The following is a 20,785-nucleotide window of genomic DNA, read 5'->3' on the forward strand; positions in this document are numbered from 1 at the left end:
GCCGTAAATTATTTAGTAAATAATTTTTTTTTAATTAATATTTTGATGTGCGTACCTTATTCAGAATTTCTATAGTTTCTTAGTTATTTGACATGTTTTTATTAAGGATAATAATTAATAGTCCTTAAAAATGATTTTACAAAAATATAAAATGTTAGAATTAGTATTAATTATTATAAGTTTGGGCCATTTTTACAAAATTATCAACGTTGATGAATTAATATATTAATGACTGAAATGTTCAAATCATCATATCCCCATATACAGGTGCGTGCGCAGGGGGGGAGGCGATGATGATGAAGGATTTATTCCCCCGTGGGCTTTTTTTTTTTAGTCTTCAGACATGAGTGAAATTTGGATCTCTAGTTCATCAAAATAATGTGTAGTTAATGAACAAACATCGAGATATTCCATTGTCTACTGAATAATTAATTAACGAATTTTACTGTAAAAGCCAGACGGATGAATTCCGAAAATTTTGAAAAACTATGCATGTGATAATTTGCAAGGGGGTTCTCATAAAATGGATTTTAATAAAAAAAAAAATGGTTTATTAAGCATTTTGAACGTTCTTTAAAAAATAAATAAATAATAATATGAAGAACGACAAGTGAAGTTCGTTCACAATATTCCCATTATACGTTGTGAAAAAATAGAAAACTTAACCATAACATTTAACCGTGTAAGATGAAAATATATTTTTGGTAACTCAAAATTTTATTTTAGACTCTAAGCTAAGCGTTGGTCATACAATGATGTGATATATTAAAAATTGTTGTAGGTATGTTTTACGGAATTTCGAATAGGTTTATCAAGCCTTGTCATAATTCTGAAATAGGTACACCACCTTTTTAACCATAAACGAATTACAACCATTTTTTTTTGTTTTTTATTAATTTATTTGTAAATTATTTTAAAATGTGTCTATTCTAATTTAAAACTAAATTATAAAGTTCTATACAATATTTAGGTTAACTCATTGTTTATTGTCTTATAACACATTACTTTACTTGAAATGACGTGAATGACGTGAATGATGTGAATGAGTGAATGACGTGTATAATATATTTTGTTTTGATAGTGTTCATATCAATACAACATAATTATATTATATTATTAAATCAGGGGTTCTTAACCGGTGATTCTGGAGGAATAACCAAAAATATGAATTAACTTAGAATCAGAATATATATTGTACATTTTTATTACATCGAGAACTCTATTTAATATACATAATATTTTATTATTTTCGTAAATTCGAGTGATCATTTATATTTCGGTTTAAAGTTTCCGACAACGTACAGTTTATAATCTAATAAACTGTTTTTCGCATTGAAAGAAATTTAAAAAACTAAATGAACAATTTGACGGAAATATTTTACTATATTAACTGTATTATTATTATTATTTTGGTACAATATTGTATGATTATATAAATTATGTATTATTCTACGTTGCAATAGTCATTTTTATATTTACATGATCTATAATTTATATAATAAACATTACCTCGGTAGTTGTTTTATTTCACGTGACACATAGAGAGAAAAATATATTTTTATTTGATATTTACACAATTTAACTTATAAGGTACGATATGGGTTTAACACCGCTTACTTATTATCACGAAATATTATCGGTTTTTATAAGTGTAATACACAATAATAATAATAAAAAAAAATTATAATTTTAATATCCATAATGATTAAAAAAACAGCGATGGTGTATATTATATTAACGAATATAAAATTATTATCCTTTGTTATTTATAATAATAAAATAATTAATAATTTGTATAAGATTATACATTTTTTTAAATAATTTATTTATAAGACGCGCATCGGTTCATATACTCCAATGTCAATAATAATAAAAATAATAATTATGTTTCACAAACAATTTTTTTGAAAAAAGTGACAAATAACAAATCTAGATACGCGATGTAATTCCCCCACTTAGTCAAACGCACAGATTCATAAAGGGTGAAACTGTGAAAGAAAAGGCCTTGTGCACCAGTTGTGGAACAGCACCTGCGCCATCAAATTCAAAATGTTTAATCAATTTGGTACCTAAATATATTTATAGTACAGACGATAAAAACAAATATCTAATCAACTTTGTGAGACTTCCAGCTAGGGCTTTCTCTTTTTCATTCCATCCTTCTCACTCTTTTTTCATCATCTATTTCTATAATAATTATCAGTCTAGGGCCCGGATTTATATACTCTGAAAACCTCAGAAATATGCACTTTAAAATATGCATTTATGCTCTTATTTGGTAGGAATATACTCTATAAAATAAAAAAATATGCAAAGTAATCGATCAAAAATCGTCGTTGTTTTCATTTTTTTTTTATATGTTCACAAAAAATCATATTATATTTATATATGATTCATTTTTGGTATTTTAAATATAGAATGAAAATTACGCGCACTCCGATCAAGAAAAACACAAGAAACAAACACGACTAATGTATATGATTCACGAAAACCTACTCAACAACAAATTAATTCTTGTCCCGACAGGTCTAAGTCGAGATAAGAAAACAAAATCGTCAATTACACGGGCTATTAAAACGTTATTTTAATTAATATAAACAAAATATTATATGTAATTTAAAAATCGTATGCAATAAAAAATGGTAAAATACAGAAATATGCAGTAGGTATACATGTCGAAAAAGACGAAAAATATAGAAAATAAATTTTTGTATTTCGAATCTAATGAATATATAGTTAAAACTTGTAGCTTAATATTACCTAGCTATTTTTTGGATTGTTTAGAAAAAACATGCAAAAATGCATAGAAATCCGGGCCCTAAATAAAAAAAAAATCTAGAATACCATAATAATATAGTAACACTGCACCGACGCCAAATGTGGACGAAAGAAAAACCCTCCGCGTGCATCTGCAGTTATTGAACAGCACCCATCATCAAACCCGCATATTGCTTACTCTATATATTATACAAACGAGAAGATCAAATATTCAATAAACTCTGCAAGATTCTCGGCTCGGGATTTCTCTCTCTTTTTTCACTCACTCTCTAGTCTCTCTTTCTCGAGTATTTTTATTTCTCTCACTCTTTATCTTCATTATTATCACCGACGAATAAATCTAGAATACAGTATTACACAAGGAAATTATTTACCGACGTCAAATGTGCCCAAAAAGAATCTCTTCTCCATGCACCAACTATGGAACATCACTCGCACCATATAAAATTCATATTGCTTACACATTTCGGCACAAGCGCATCAAATTTTCAATCGAATTTTAGAGACTCTTTGCTCGGGAACTCTCCGTTCTTTCTCATTCTCTATCTCTATCATATCATTATCAGCAAGACTAGAATACGTCAAGTAACCGGCAAAAATCAAGAACACAAGCGTAACCGCTGCAGGAAAGTAGAAATCAACTACGGACCGGTTATCGTTTTTGAAATTAATTATTATATTTATATATAATATATGAAAATATTAAAAATATTTTTAAACGTTGATTATAATTTATTTACATGAACTTTATAGTACCTAGTCAATTATAATTTTTTTTAAACTAGTGATTTGATAATGCGTGTTTATTATTTTATTATTTGATAATTATTTTAGTATTATACAATATTATCATTATGTTACATAGCTTAAAATAATAAAATAGAAGACGGTTCACGGTTTATTAAAAAAAAAAAATGTTTCAAAATGTAACGTTTACTTAAAAATATAGTGAAACGACAAGTGTATAATATGTAGATAGTAAATGTGAATAGGCAAAATATGTATAAATAACAAATTTTTTGTTTTTCGATACATTTTATAATCCTCGGCGTGTTATCAAGAAAACGAATACTTAGGACCCCGTTATTGTTTATATAAATATATACTTAAGTGTGCTTCGACTGCGGATTCTTATTTATAATATTTACATAAATCAATAAATAACAGAAAATTAAAATGCGACAATTATTATAATAAATTCAACGACAGTATAACACAATATTTCTTAAATAACAATACTTATTATATTATATTAATTAAACGAACGCAAAGCAATGATCATCGTCACGGGACACGGGATAAAATCGAAAACGCCCCTTTGGCGAGCTTAAACATATTTCTTACCAGCTTTCTTTTTGATGGTTTCGATCTTCTCTTCCGTGTGGCGTACCGTCTGCGCCAGAACTTCTTCGGTCGTTTTCTTTCGGTTCCAGTCTGGAAAACTCGTTTCGGTCATGCCACGCTCCTGGAGTATACCCAACGCTTTTTTCGTCTTTTCCACCATGCTCAGTATACAGTTCAACATCTATATAATAATCCGACACACGCGTAATCGTATTAAACAAAACGGATATACAAAGATTATATATCATTTAATATATTATTATAATGTGAGATTCAGTGGCGTGCCCAGGAATTTCAATGACGGTTGGTAGGGGGGGGGGGTGTAATAAGTAATAATTAAGGGTAGGTTAGGTCGCGTTAATAAAAAGGGGGGGATGTCATTTGAAAAACAAAAAATATTGTATAATCACGCAGGACACAATTTATGTAGTAAAAAAAGTTTGTCTCTTTTGAATACATTTAAAATTATTCTGAGTCAGAATTTGAATAATATTTCATTATTAAAGGTAAAACGTGGGTGAGCGTCCTTGGTAAATCACTCTGTATATTATACTTGACAGTTAACACGGCGACACACTCATATAGGTAGGAATTCGATGTTCCATTTTGTACATTATTGAAACTTGTTTACACGTTATATTGTTCGATAAAGTTTGAAACTCAAAGTTCTCACAATAACATTGTATAACAGTAAAGCTGTATTGAAACTCTTTATATAAGGTCCTATATATACTGAAAGAACCGCAAGTGTGTGGAACATATTGAACAGACAAAATAAGTTTTTAAATATTATTGTTCTTTTAACTGATTCGAAGACAGAGAAAGCAACATAAAATAGTGAACACCAGATTTAAAACATCTAACTGCTTATATTATAATTTTTCTAACAATTTTTATTGTTTCATATTTCGTGTTTTTATTTTATTATTTTATTTTTGTGGAGTGCTGAAGTATACTAGTATCATAAGTACCCACATTAGACGAGAGTTCTAATAGAAAGTGCATTTCAATCCCAAACTACTGAAGATTAGTAATTAACAGTGGTATTTAAAAAAAAAAAATTTTATGTCGAATTAATTCTTTTCTAAATGAATACTATCAATAATTTCCAACATGAATAATGTTTTTGGGCTGTAGGTATATACTTTCTTTTGTTTCTGAGATTTTCATTGTCGTGGTGTCTTATTATTCTTATATTGACATAACCATACAAGATTCATATATTTTCAAAATAAAAAAAATATCGAATAGCGCGTATGGTTATTTTGTTCGGGTTTTAACTCAAGAATTTGATAATAAAATTAGTTTCAATAGTACTTGTGATCTAAAATAAGCCATTGTTTATGATAATATTATGGTATTTTTTAAAGATGGCCAACATTTATGACACATTATCAACTACAGCTGATTAAATCGTTATACACACCATAATAGCTACCGCTTAAAAGAATAAACTAATCAAAATTATGTATAGTTAATATTTATTATTGAATTATTTTGATTGTATATTAAACATTTGGTTTTTAGATTTATGTTCGTCTCATCTAATCCATTGTTAAACATGTGTTAGAAATTTACCAATACGGCGGTGGCGTGTCGATGGTGTATTTAATCAAATAAAAATAGAACACTAAAAGAGATAAGATCGGTGACGAAATAGTCTACCTAATCAAAAAGCGATTTAAAAATGGAAACCCGATGGGAAAAGACCATTTGGTCAGACCAAAAAAATGTGGATAGACAAAGTGAAAAAAAATTTTTTATTAAAGATTGGAATACGAGATGATGGAAAAACATTAGCACAGAATAGAGAAAAGTGGGAACAGGTATGTGTGGTGCGATAATGAGCCTCCTTGGCATTCGATGAAAACCGAAAAAGAAGAAGAAGAAGACGACGAAAACAATTAAAATTTTCAGTTTTAAGTAAAAACAAATGTTTGACAACGACATATTTTGGCACCCCCGTCATCCCCCTGCGGTGACCGATGCTGGAGGTATATACATAAAGAATATACTAAATCATAATATTACGCGACTACGCGCGGGACTTACCACGTGTATGTTCTTCCATTCGTCCTCTACGTGACCTTTGTGATCTTCCGTCTCGCGGATTTGGAGCAGTGGCAATATGTTGTACGGGTGCGACGGCGGCGGCGGCAGTGGAGGCGGCGGTGGAGGTTCTTGCGGTTGGAGGTGTGGCTGATGGTACATGAACGGCATGGCGTAACCGAGGTTCGACCGCTTGACGCATGGCTGCTGGTACTCCAGGTCGGCCGCGTAACCGGTCTCGTAGTAACCGTCGGCCAACGGGTACGGCCGCTTGTGGCCGTTTCCGCCGTTGTTGTTGCCGCCGTTATTGTTGATTACATTGTTATTGATGTTGTTGTTGTTGTTGTTTTCACGAGGCATCGGCGACGGCAGAGGAACATGCTCCACCTGGTGGAAGATCTCTGACGGTTCAGTGGCCTGCGAGTCCCTGTCCAAGTACGCGTTCTCGTGCTGCTTTAGGTATTGGCTTAACGTCTGCAACAACGTCGAATTGGGTATAGATAATTTTTTTGTGTTTCGTGTCATACGTCCTCCGTCAGACTGGTCCAACGTTTTTCAGTTTAGGTGTTAAATTATTTTTATTTTTTAATTAGAAATAAAAAATCCTTACAAGTATGTATACAATAAGCTTATGTGTCAAGAAAAGACAGGACACGCAAGAAATTGAATAAGAAGCCGCCCGTACTGGCAAAACTTAGCATGAATTATTTATATATATATTTTTTTTTAATTATTGATGGTTAAAATGTATTTATATATATATATATATATATATATATATATATATATATATATATATATATATATATATATATATAATTTAATTATAATTTAACCTATATATATATATATTACCTAACTTATATATATATAACCTAACCTATATATATATATATATATATAGGTTAAATTATAAACTTATTATTAAGTATATCTAGGCAGGTACTACATAATATTACGTATCTTCTAAGGGGAAGGGGCCGGAGGGGGGTTAACTTCGATGGCTCCGTGTTGGACTACCCTGTCTTACGTATATAATGTCTACAGGACTCGATTTTCATAAATCGCGACAAAACTATTTTGATATTTGTACAGGTGCTATTAGTTATTAGGCCATGTTTTTAGGATGCCTGTAAGGCTGTAAGAAAGCGGATACTAGAAAATATAACGATTCTGATAATGGATCACTTCACCACGCTGAAATAATATAAAAATAAGAATAAATATTTTCCAATAAATTGAAAAAATAAATATCACCCAATTTTAAAATCAATGATTGATAATATTGATGCATCGCTTGTTTTGACTTTAACGAGGTATAAAAAAATCATATAGCTTGATAAACCAAGTTAGAAAATGAAAAAAAAATATCGATATCGATTTCGCATTATCCTCAGTTTTCTTAAAACTTAATCAAATAATTGAACATTGACTATTGAAATTTTCAAGTATACTTTAGGACTTTATTTTCAAATACATACGTTATTTATTATTTATATAATTGAAGTGTTTTTTTTTCCACTAAAATTGTTATTTCGTAAATTTTATAAGCAGATGAATTTGATGATTTTGTTGAACATTATGATGTACGTAATAATAGGTTTCAAACTTTAAAGGCATGGGAGCTACTACGATTGCAATATTATAGCAGTTAGTAATTAGTAATTAAAATCAATCTATAATTAACTTTTTATAATTTGTAAAAATTGTCCAAGTATAATAAATGTAGTAGATGAAATATAAAATAGGTACAATTTAAATACTTGTAAAACCAATTTTGACGACTATTATCTTTACTTAGTACCTATATAAATTTCTATAAATCTGCAGAAACTACTTGTTCGGATTTTAACTCAGGTACATCAACATTTTCGGAAAAATTATTGGCTCATCACTTTACAAAAAAAAAGTTGGTATCGTCTTAAGAAATTTCTAAAATGGTGTAAATAATTTGAATATTTGTTGGTTCCTTAAGCATACTTAAAAATGAATTTGAGAATGCTTGATGAATCACCCTCAGAGCTATATTCAGTATGTATATATACAAGATACAATATACGTATAAGTTTCTAGAACGTATTTTCTTACACCTCGTCATATACCTACTTATATGTGAAGTAAAAATAACTGTTTTTCTTTCCAACGTCATTTTACAAGTTACCTATATCGGCTATAACTATATCGTGCCGAATGGAAACTAAACGAAAAGAATCTGTTTCGAAACGTTAATTATGATAAAAATAATGTTAAGGCGGTAATATTGTTGTTGCTTCAAAATTATTTCCCGAATGCACTTGACGTTTTCGGTGATTTAACGCATTTCATCGTGATACGATATTATTACGGTAGCGGCGGCGTCATAAACTGTGCGAAACCGTCAAAACCCGGATTCTGTCAAAATAAATAATTCCACGTTGCTTTATGCCGTAATATGTATCCACTGCAATGGTAGTAAAAATGCGGTACGTATAGGTATATAATAATAATATATGGGGCGGTATAGGAAATGAGAAATCGAACGTGAAAACGCAAAAAATGTTGACCTCGCGTGTCGACGAAAAAAGCTATAATAATTTCCATCCCTCGCAGCTCGCCGTCAACGAATGGGCCGGCGGTGACCCCGTTTACGCCCCCTCCCCACGAATACGTGAAAATTGCATATACGGTTCTAAGCACCGACGACGACGACTATACCACCAACACCACAACACCACCATGCCTGCGAAGTCATTTAAGCGACACACATGGGACATGACGTGCACACCCTCCCGCCCCTTAACCATCATCATCCATATCCACCCCGCGAACGCGCTGACCGTTTGGACGGAATTCATTAGAAACAGCCATATAGCGACGGCTGTTATCGCCGCAACATATGCGGGGACGGTAATGGACGAGACACATAACTATACACATTAGAGGTTCACTTTTGACGGGATTTCTTCTTTGCTATTTTTTTTCCATTTTCCCGTTCACTATGCCTGATTTTGACCATTCTTGGCTATAGTCTTTATAATAATAATAATAAGACTGTCACATCGTACAATGCATGACAGCCACTTTCGGCGCACAACCCGTCGTCGCGCGATCGAAGATTTCGACCATTATATATAATATATTATAAGACTCATCTCCCGCTGCGAAGTCCACCACCAGATGATTGCTTTTGCTATTTATATTATTATTATTACACTTATGGTTTCAAGTATGCTTTTTATCGACCGACTATCGTTAGCGAGAACGCCAATTTTATTATTAATATTATTTTTTTTGTCTCTATGTAATATTGTATTGTCATTCCGTCGGTTCAACCGTTTATTGTAACGCTTTGATGGTGTATTACGTAAAATAAAATAACAATAATAAAAAATATCGTTTTTATTGATTAAAATACTATGGGTCTTAGACGATTGTTTAGATTATTATTAAGCAATGTGAAATACGTTTTGGATAAGTGTTTTGCGATTCCATTGTTTGAAGCGTTTATTATTAAAACAGATATTAATAATTTAATATAATGTCCATTCGACACACAGGTACATTGGGTTGTAAATTGCGTAATAATAATATTGTTAATTTGGGTGATAATATATTTATATTATGTTTAGGTGTTTTTAAATAATTGTTTATTCATATGTAATACATTTTATAACACATTATTATTGCTGTACTTAAACTTTGCTTATATGCAACGAGCACGGTCAATTTATTATTTTTTTTTACCTATTACATAATTTGTTAATAGTCGTATTGTACTGTCATTTCATCGGTTTTAGCCGTTTATTTAAACATTATGAAATATTGTAAATTTATAATGAAATATACGAAGCAAATAAACTGTTTATATTGATTAAAATATGTGTCTTGAACGATTTGTTAAATTGTTATGAAACAGAAAGTTAAATAAGTCGTTTTTTTTTAAATAAGCGGAATTATAGTGTCTTGGAGAAGTTTTTTACGATTCGTTGTTTGAAACGTCAATATAGGTACAGAACAACAGATAATGTAATAATAATAATAATGTCTATTTGACACACAGACTATATTAACATATTAAGTTATAAAAATACTGTGGTCAGTTTAAGGGGATTTCACACTACCCTTGTTAGAATAAAATAGACCCATACGCGTTCCAACGTACTAAATTGAGTTTTACTCCTATAATAATTTTGAAAACATATTTGAATCTATAATGAAGTCTATTTTGAATTATTTGAATCAGAAAAATTATATATTGAAATTGGCGGGAAAATAATATGTATAATATATACTTAAAACCATTGATTTTAAGACAAAAAAGCGGGAAAGTGGGTATCGCTCTGCTGTACATTAGGTGGTGAGGTGGACCTCTGACTAGGGTAGGTTAGATTTTTGAAAATTTCATGGTGGATAGGATTTACTTACCTATATAAACATTTAGTGAAAATTTCATGTATCAATCGTCATTTTTTTGAGTTACATCAAAAATCAAAATCGATTTTGTCGAAAACTGGCTGTACGTAAAATTTCCTGTTTTTCCCTTAATTTTTAGTTTGTTTATCCCGATTATTTAGAAAAATATTGAACATTTTCTAGTTTCGACCCCCCAAAGTACCAACTAGATTCATTTTCTGATCGAACGAGGTACTGAAGTCAAAAATCGAATCACTTTTACTGCCCCAAAACGTGATGACAGACACAAAAAAAAATAATCATGGTTTTGACGAACTTTTGTCAATATTTGAACTTAAAATGCTAATAAAAAAAATTTGTGCCTATGTATTCTTATATTTTTTAATCGCTATTAGAATAACTTATGAGAAACTTTGTATTAAATTTTCAAGTATTTTGATAGGGTCAAAAATATTTTATCGACACTTCAAAAAAAAATTTTCAGAAAAATTGAAAATTTCAGTTGTCTATAAATATCTCAAAAAAAGTCAAAATATTTTGAAAATTAAACTGTATATAGATATCACTAACATAAATATTTGGTGAAAATTTCAAGTATTTACAGTGATTAGTTTTTGAATTACAACCATATAAAAAAATTGATTTGGTCGAAAACTGGTTTTGCGTAAAAATTCCTGTTTTTCTGTCATTTTAGATTGTGAGCGGAGCGATGAATGTATTGATTTTACCATGATGTGTGTTTTTTTTTTTGTGTCTGTAATCACGTTTTGGGGCAGTAAAAATGCTTCGATTTTTGACTTCAGTGCCTCGTTCGATCAGAAAGTGAATCTAGTTGGTACTTTGGGGGGTCAAAAGTAAAAAATTCTAAATACTTTTCTAAATAATTGAGAAAAACAAACTAAAAATTAAGGGAAAAACGGGAAATTTTACGCACACTCATTTTTCTACAAAATCGATATTGGTTTTTGATGTAACTTTAAAACAAATGACTATAGATACATGAAATTTTCGCCTAATGTTTATATAAGTATATTCTATCCACCATACAATTTTCAAAAAATTTCGACTTAAGTTGAACTATTCATAGGCATTTCGAATTTTCGATCATTATTAGTTTTTTTTAAATTAATATCGATAAAAATTTATTTGTTAGGCAGAAAAGCTTGAAAATTTAATACAAGGCTCTTAACATATTGTTACAATAGCAGTTGAAAAATAAAAGAAATTCATTGTCACAATTTTTTTTTATAAGCATTCAAAGTTTGAATTTTGACAAAATACGTAAAAATCACGAAAATTCACAAATTATTTTAAGCTAGAAATTCATAAAAAATTTTCTTTTTAAATCTAGGATTTAAAAATTTAATACAAGATTCCTTACAAGTTTTTCAATCTTTACACAAATAAAAATTCCACCGGAAATTCAAATTAAATATTTATGAGCATTTGAAATTTAAATTTTTACAACATTGGATTTTCACTTTTAGCGATTTCCTTATTTTGGTGTAACTCTAAAACAAATTACCGCAGATACTTGAAATTTTGACTGAATGTTTATATATAGGCGTTTTATATATTTGATAGAATTTTCAAAATATTTAGATTTGTTTTGAGCTGTTTACTGACATTTTAATTTTTCAACTTTTTTAGTTTTTTTTTCTATAAATATCGATAAAAATTTATTTGTTCGGTAGAAAAGCTTGAAAATTTAATACAAGGCTTCTAACACATTTTAACAATAGAAGTTAAAAAATATTGAAAATTCGTAGGCACGTTTTTTTTTTATAAGCATTTAAAGTTCAAATTTTGACTAAATACGTAAAAATTACGGCAATGTTCAAATTATCTTAGATAGAAATTCATAAAAGTTTTTCTTTTTAATTCTAAGATTTGAAAATTTAATACAAGGCTCCTAACATATTTTTACAATAGAAGTTGAAAAATAAAAGAAATAAATAGTCACAATTTTTTTTTATAAGCATTCAAAGTTTGAATTTTTACAACATATTATGTAAAAATCACGAAAATTCGTAAATTATTTTATGCTAGAAATTCATAAAAAATTTTCCTTTTATATCTAAGATTTGAAAATTTAATACAAGGCTTATTATATATTTTTACAATAGCAATTGAAAAATAAAAGAAATATATAGACACAATTTTTTTTTATAAGCATTTAAAGTTCAAATTTTGACTAAATACGTAAAAATTACGGCAATGTTCAAATTATCTTAGATAGAAATTCATAAAAGTTTTCCTTTTTAATTCTAAGATTTGAAAATTTAATACAAGGCTCCTAACATATTTTTACAATAGCAGTTGCAAAATAAAAGGAATACATAGTCACAATTTTTTTTTTAAGCATTCAAAGTTTGAGTTTTGACAACATATTATGTAAAAATCACGAAAATACAGAAATTATTTTAAGCTAGAAATTCATAAAAAATTTTCTTTTTATATCTAAGATTTGAAAATTTAATACAAGACTCATAATATATTTTTACAATAAAAATTGAAAAATAAAAGAAATGCGTTGTCACAATTTTTTTTTTACAAGCATTCAAAGTTTGAATTTTGACAACATATGTAAAAATCACGAAAATTCGCAAATTATTTCAAACTAGAAATTCATAAAAAATTTTCTTTTTAAATCTAAGATTTGAAAATTTTTTATAATCTATAATATATCCTAGACAGATAAACCGTCTTCGCTCAGAATAGTTTTTTGTATACAATGATATAATATCATTGGATTCAAATTTAATTCCATCCATTACAGTAACCCACTTGTAACCTACTGTACAGCAGAGCGACATACACGACTTACCCGCTTTTTGTTGTTGTTTTTCTCGATTTTTTTGAAAACTGTTGGAAAATGTTTACTTTTGACCTCTATAATGCACCAAAGATATTCACTTTTACATCGGAAACCACCCCCAAAGTTTGAAATCGAAGCATTATTTCGACGAGTTATGCATGTACACAGACACAAAAAAAAAACACACACACATCATTGTAAAATCAATACATTCATCATTTTGTTCAGAATCTAAAAATCACAAAAAAGATGAGTCGTTAACTGGTATTTATAAGAACACTGAAAATGGGCTGAATAGGTATGAATAATACGGAATAGTAATAGTTCATTAATAATACCCCGAAATATAATGCCTCGAGCTGTTCGGGGGAGGATGTCATATCAAGAAATATATTTCATGTCAGGTACATGAGTGTACAACTCGTATACAAGTATAATATATATATATATAGGTAGTAACAATTATTCCCTTTTAAGTTATCAACTATCCAATATTCGTTTTACCCATGTAACTATCAGCCGCTGGCAACTTTCAAAAAGTATGACAGACGGTTTACGTATTATTATTATGAAAGCATAAACCTTTGTCATCGCGATAAACAATTTCACTTAAACATCCCTGGCGTGAGCATATGGGTTAGCTATATGTACCAGAATGATTTATCAGGACTGCCGAAACTAAAAAACATGGATTATATATCGTATAATTTGAGCGAAACGCAACAAGAAATACAACATTTTGTATTTTCTTATTAGTTAAAAAAAAAATAATAAAACTAACAGTTAAAGTTTTGAAATAAGAACAAAATTTCCAGACGATCCATTCAAAGTTACATATTAGTAAAAAGTGCATTTTTTGTCGATAAATAAAATATCGTCAAATGGTGTATAGTGTATACTGCACTGCACCTATAATATACTATAGCTGATCCCGTGCACTTCGTTGCCCGTTATAAATTTACTAAATCTATATGGCTCAAACTTTGTTCAATTCGTTATTTAATATTCGGTGCGTATGGTGTTCTTAACTTATTATCTTAACTTTTCCGTTACCTGAAATAAAAATTCTGATTCGCAGAAGTATAATATATTATCAGGTAGATAGCGGACCTTGTGCTGTTTGTACGTAAGTATAAGATTTACCTTTATAGTATTAAAGTTATACCAAGTTGGTCATGTTTACTTAATTCCACTAACGGCAGATAAATATAATCAATTAATACAAAATCATTGGATAATGCTAGCAGTATATTTTTACACATATAAATAGATAGCTGAATTACCCGGCGTTGTCCTGGGAAAAATAGTGATTTATACTGTGATAGCCGCTTTCTTTCGTCGAATTTTTAATTTTAATAATATAATACTAATACGAATTTGCAGATGACAATAACTCTCTCTGTCTGATGCATATAAAAATTTAGGTAACGCATGCGCATTAAAATAAAAAAAATACGACGAAAGAAAGCGGCAAATACAACATAATATCTAAATTGAAATAGGCTTACAAATAATAAAACTCATACCTCGCATTTTATACTAAACATTTATCTATGAAATAAATGTGAAAATGAAAACCTCTGAGGCCTACATGTTCTCGGAAACTACTGAACCGATCGTTATGATTTTTTTTTTTTAATCGAAGAACTCATCGCGAAGAAGGTTTATGGCATTTGATCGATTTTCCAAATTAATAAACAAAGAAGTTATCAACTATTAGGTATAAATAATGGTCTGTTACATAGACTTGGAAACATGGTAAGCATTCTGAGTTTCCACAGTCACTACGATTCGATCCTCTCTGACCACTCAGCGTGTCCGACGGCCGACGGTTATGCTTATGATGTTTAGTATAAAATTTAATGTCTTGTATATATAAATGTTATATTATTTATATTATATTATATTATATTAAAAAATATATATATTACGTATTATAAATGTTATGTAATTAATAATATAATATAAATAATAATATAATAAATAATAACTTCCGGCCGTCGGACACGCTGGGTAAACAGTTCAATATTTAATAAAAAAAATTCTAATCTGATGATAGGTATTTATAATAAATTAGCACTAGAATTTCGATGCATTTGTATCTTCTTTTTTCGGAATGCTTGATACGATGCTTTCCAAGATACAAATGTATTTCAAGTAAACACTATGCTAACGACGAACCCTTTTGGGGGGCATGCATCTGAGTCGATTCTAATTAATTGATATGAGTATATGACATTTTGTTTTAGATTTTTTAGGTCATAAATGCATTTATTTCAAAGTACATTGCAATCCAAGCCCTAATTATAATATTCAGTACAGTACAATATAACGCTTAATTAACACCAGAAAGTATATTTTGTATTATCTCGTTCTTTTTGTCCATTTATTAAAATGCGATTGCTTGTCATTTATCACTGTTTATGTATTTTTATTCAAATATCTATACTTGCAATGAGTTGCTTTACCTGTTTGTTGTTACGAGCCATTAACAGCAGATCACGTTGTAGTGAAGGTAGGTGAGTCCTTAAAAATGGCAGTACGAATGGTCGTAATGGGAAGTTGGTCATTTCTTGTATATTATGATGAAATTCTTCAACACTTATCAAATTGTTCTGTGGAATTAACGAAAAACGAGTGAATGCATTGTAAATTATATTTATTATTATCAATTAAACGAATATGGTTTTATCTACTGGTTTATTATTTAAAAAAATATAAATGATTATTATAGTGATAAAAAAAACATTTTTAAATAAATTATATATTTTATAGTATTTTTTATTCTTAACATTTTTGTTTTTTTTTTTAAACTTTTTTAAAGATAATGTAAAGTTTTAATTTCATATTCCAAAGCAAAATATTTTACTAAGTCAATTTATATTGAATTTGGGATCAGATGAAATCAAAACTGTATGTAGTACCTAATTCAAAAAAGTACAAAAATGAAAAAAATATTAGCATAAAATACATTGTTTACTATCATTTTGTGCTGTAACGACTTGAAACCATGAAAAAAATATTTAAAAAAACATCATCCGGTAAATAGACAAAAATGCTGTTATAAACGTTTATTTTAAGACAAATTTAGATATAATAAAATGAATTATTTTTCCGACAGTCTACACCCTTATAATTTTCTGTTGATAATAATATTATAAACTAAAAATTAAAATCATATACTAATGCAGTTTTTAAATGGAAACTAAAAATCCGTTTTTTTTTTTTCAGAAATAGATGATATGTAATTTGTTAGTGTACTTACCACTAGGGAGAATATCTGACCCTTAACTCGTTCACTTGTCTGCGGCGATATTTGTCCACTGAATTGCACTAGTGTGGTAAGAAACCTCTTGAGTTTGGAGTGATTCCTGAATGTTTCGGATGGTGGACTCGAACCTAAATGGACGAGAGAAGAAAACTTGTACTTATAGGTATATGATGTATTGTATTTATTGACTTTTTGGGTTTTTAATTCGTTCATACACAAAAGCTAGGAAAAAAATTGTACAGGATCGTTTACCATAAATGTTTACTCCCTTTTGCCTCCCTCAATAATATCGTTACTAGTACCTAATGCTCTAAAATTTTTGGTATTATTAAACACCTTTAGGTAAAGACTATATTCTTTTGAAATACTCGAGATTTGTTGAAGTATATTCAAATTTTAAGTAGTGTCCTGCGATCGAGATACATGCTTCTGTTTTTCAAACAAGAACCTTTATCGTTTTTTTACAGTCACATTTAGTGTACAATTACAATGAAAATGTTGACGTATCAAAATCAAAATTTGAACGTGAAGTTTTTGTGTTATTTTAAAACCATGCACACTGAGGAATGAGGATAGCATATGTCCATTGGCCATGATTTTTGATGATTGGAAGATACGGTGATAAAATAAATTAGACACTCCTTAAGAAGTACCTCATTCAAATCTCAAAAATTTGGCTAGAACTTGAATAAATAAATAATTATTAATGAAAGAAATAGCCAGCTCATCTGGCTTGGCAAATCACCATCTACCGTGTCTTAATATGATATATTGGTATAATGGCATATCATATTTTATTTACTACGGGCGTCGTTGTTTGTACATAATATTGGTGCATTGGCAACTCAAATTAAGTAGATATCTCAACTCACGTACTCATAATTACAAATTGATATTGACCAGATCACTAATTTTTTGAACCACTTAGAATAACTTAAAAAATGATTAATGGAATAATTATGTTATTTAATAAAATAGAGAAATCCACTATATTATACAATTTATTTACAGTACGCTTTACGACGTAAAGACGAGTGCATAAGTGTTCCAAAAACCTACAGTCCATAAACCTAACAGTACCAACTGTAACCTACAGCTAATGGCTTCAGTTGCCGAAGCTTAAATAATAATAAAAACAAAAAATAAAGTAACGCTTTAATATAAAATATTAATAATTATTATAATATACATAGAGTTAGAGGTGTTATAAATTAACTACGCGTGCGGCGTGTAGTGTGTGCTTAACGTACTACTTAATTATTATTAAAAAAATCAACGACCGTCTATGGATCAGTGGCGTGCTCGGGGGGTGGGAAGGTTAGCGGTTATATCCCCCCCCTATGTTATTTTTTCCAATACACAGAAAATAACTCATTAGTTATAAGAACTGTTTTGGAAAAAAGTTATTATAAAATGTATATGATTATATTTATAATATCCCACCCATTGAAAATTTCAGGACACGCCACTGCTATATGGATAACTGCTTTAGCAGCATACAAAATATAACAAGCATTATTGTCATCACTGCTGGGCCAGGTCAGCGATATAAATCTTTTCGACCCAAAAACTCAATATGTATACATACTTTCGGATTCGACGTCGATTCGCGCCGGTAACGGGTGCGTTGGGCTCAGTAAGTGTTCGCCCGACGAATCGCTAGTGGGCGTCGACGAGAAACCAGTGTCTTTGGATTTGATTTTTGATTTACCTAAACGAAAAGGAATCGATAAATTCCACGTTTTCTATAATCAGGTATGTAGTTTCTTACATTTAAATAATGTAATATATTATTATATATAAATTATAAAATATAAAATATTCCGAATTCGTGTGTCAATAACTATATCTTGTACCTATAATATAAGTGAGCGCGTTCAAACGTCATTATTAGGCTTAGGGACTTCTAGCATTTGCATACTTTTTAAAATTATTTTTAAATATAGCAGAGTGCGAAATACATTCGTTTCTCGGTGTCGTGATATCAGATCTAAAATTTAAAAGTGCATATTTTAAAATTTTTATGGTTATTTAGCATATTTCGACAATTTTTTTAAATTTAAAATTAAAAACTATAGATACATATAACTATACATATATGACATATTTCAACCGATTGAAAAAAATAAAAATATACTAATACTTTCAATAATATTATATCTGCAAACTACCACTCTCATAGCACGTTATAATTTTTGTGTAAATATAAATAATACAATAAACTCGTATTGACCGTATAACCCGTTGGATATCGATCGGATGTCGATAAAGATAATAGGTAGTCGATATAGTAGAATAATAGATTATTAAATTTGTTCAGTTCAGTCGACTAATATCCGTCATTGTTTTTGTGTCTCGCAACCACGCATAACGTCGAATCATATGCGTAAAACGTCGTACTTACGAGTATATTTTGTAACATTGTGTAATGCCGAAGGTACAACAGTCTACGAGTAGCCGACTAAAAAGTTTTGTTTCGGTGGTTAAAGATATATACATTTACATCCGATTGACAAGTTTTATTTTGTGTATAATAGGTATGTGAGAAAAAAGTGGGAAGTGATAAACGATTCAATGTGGTCCAACATCTAAAAACTGACAAGCACTGTAGATCAGTAAAACGGAATGAAAATTAAAAAAATAAAACAACACAACAATTATTAGTTTCAAACTTAGACTTGGATAACAATAAGAGGTCTTTCAACAAAGATTTGTGTAAAGCTTTGCTGTTAACAAATATTCCATTAAATAAATTATCGAACAACGAGTTCAAAAGCTTTTTAGAAAAATATACGAATGAAAGTATATATATATATATATAGTGAAACCATGCACTTTACGTAAAGGGTATGTATAGACGACATTTATAGAGAAACTCTGTTGAAAACTAGTAACTATAATGACAAAAAATAATTTGGGTATCTGTTAGTCGCCGGACGTTTTGTGTAGGCAAATGCTGTTATTGGAACAATTAAAATTGATAGGGCAGAGGAATTTTTTTTTATTGCATTCCGTAAAATCAGAGAAAACTTATCATTCAACTATAATTATTTGACAAGACTATGGGAATATTTTGGACTTAGGGAAATCAGCATAATAATGTTTTATTGTTTATAAGTGTGCATGGTATGGAGGCGGAAAAATGTATAAATAGTAAATACCCTTTACTCTAAATGCATACTTTGCTTAGTCTAGCGTGACAAATTTTCAAAGTTTGATAAAGTAGTAGCTTCAGTTAAATCACTTGTACGTATTAAAACATTTTTAAACATAACAAGCAATGAAATTCCGTTGCCACCAGAACCCATATCAACAAGATGGGGGACTTGGATAAATGCCACCTTGTATTATTGTGAACATTTTTCAAAAATTAATTCAGTTATACAAACATTTTACGATATGGTGATGCACGATCAAAAAACCGCTAAAAAGTATTTGAAAAAGAGTAATCTTCCAGGTCAACTAACATTTATCAAAGAAAATTTTGAATTTTTAGAAAAAAGAGGTACTAATAAGCTGTCGGATTCGTTAAAATAATTGAAGATACAAAAAATAAAATCAGTCACTTGAAATGTACAAGGCCATACCAATCGTAAATAAAATTAAAGATGTTTTAGATAAAAATTCTGGTTATTATATTGTGTTGAAATTTCATAAAACATTAAGTGGTGATGTAGAAAATTTGGAAGGTTTGCCTAAAGATATAACAAATTATGATTCGGCACACTTTAATTATGCTCTAATTACTTCTGCAGACGTTGAACGGAGTTTCTAAATTTACAAAAATTTATCGTCCAGTATTAACTGGACCAGTAACCGTCGGAGATTTACATTCAAAAACATAAGAAAGTATTTAATCGTACAACGTAATTTTCAAGAAACTCGTAATGATGTAGAATTAATTATTATATGTATGTAATTTTTACAGAGAGAACATTTTTTTTTTTATGAAACAGTTGTTTTATTTAATTAGAAAAATTATGCCTTTTAAAAGTATTGTAATTTTTTTCTATAGTCATTATTTATTGATTATTATTACTAAAAAAAAAAATTTAATTTAAATTATAAATATTTAATTTTCGGTTTATATTTTCAAAATTTTAAGGTGAATGTTTATCTTTCAAATTTAGTTG

At 29.3% G+C, this 20,785-nt stretch overlaps 1 protein-coding gene and 1 pseudogene across 7 annotated transcripts in view; one reads left to right on the forward strand and one right to left on the reverse strand.

The window, feature by feature from the left end:
• The window catches only part of LOC107165820 (transcriptional corepressor CBFA2T3-like), a 69,278-nt gene that overhangs the window by 12,611 nt on the left and 35,882 nt on the right, over positions 1–20,785 (reverse strand). For 4 of the 7 annotated variants that reach the window (XM_089224245.1, XM_089224244.1, XM_089224243.1 and 1 more), the window contains 5 exons: positions 18,241–18,363; positions 16,647–16,780; positions 15,850–15,996; positions 6,175–6,645; positions 4,123–4,303 (listed from right to left, as the gene is read on the reverse strand). In XM_089224245.1, the coding sequence (XP_089080371.1) occupies positions 4,123–4,303; positions 6,175–6,645; positions 15,850–15,996; positions 16,647–16,780; positions 18,241–18,363 (1,056 nt within the window). The remainder of the gene's footprint in view (positions 1–4,122; positions 4,304–6,174; positions 6,646–15,849; positions 15,997–16,646; positions 16,781–18,240; positions 18,364–20,785) is intronic. The other 3 variants (XM_089224248.1, XM_089224247.1, XM_089224249.1) reach the window with 1 other exon arrangement.
• LOC149057079 (uncharacterized) lies at positions 19,956–20,571 on the forward strand (annotated as a pseudogene).

Source organism: Diuraphis noxia, unplaced genomic scaffold (assembly GCF_037042655.1).
Source record: "Diuraphis noxia isolate RWA-SAM2 unplaced genomic scaffold, SU_Dnox_SAM2 contig0003, whole genome shotgun sequence".
In the NCBI taxonomy this organism is placed as follows: domain Eukaryota; kingdom Metazoa; phylum Arthropoda; class Insecta; order Hemiptera; family Aphididae; genus Diuraphis; species Diuraphis noxia.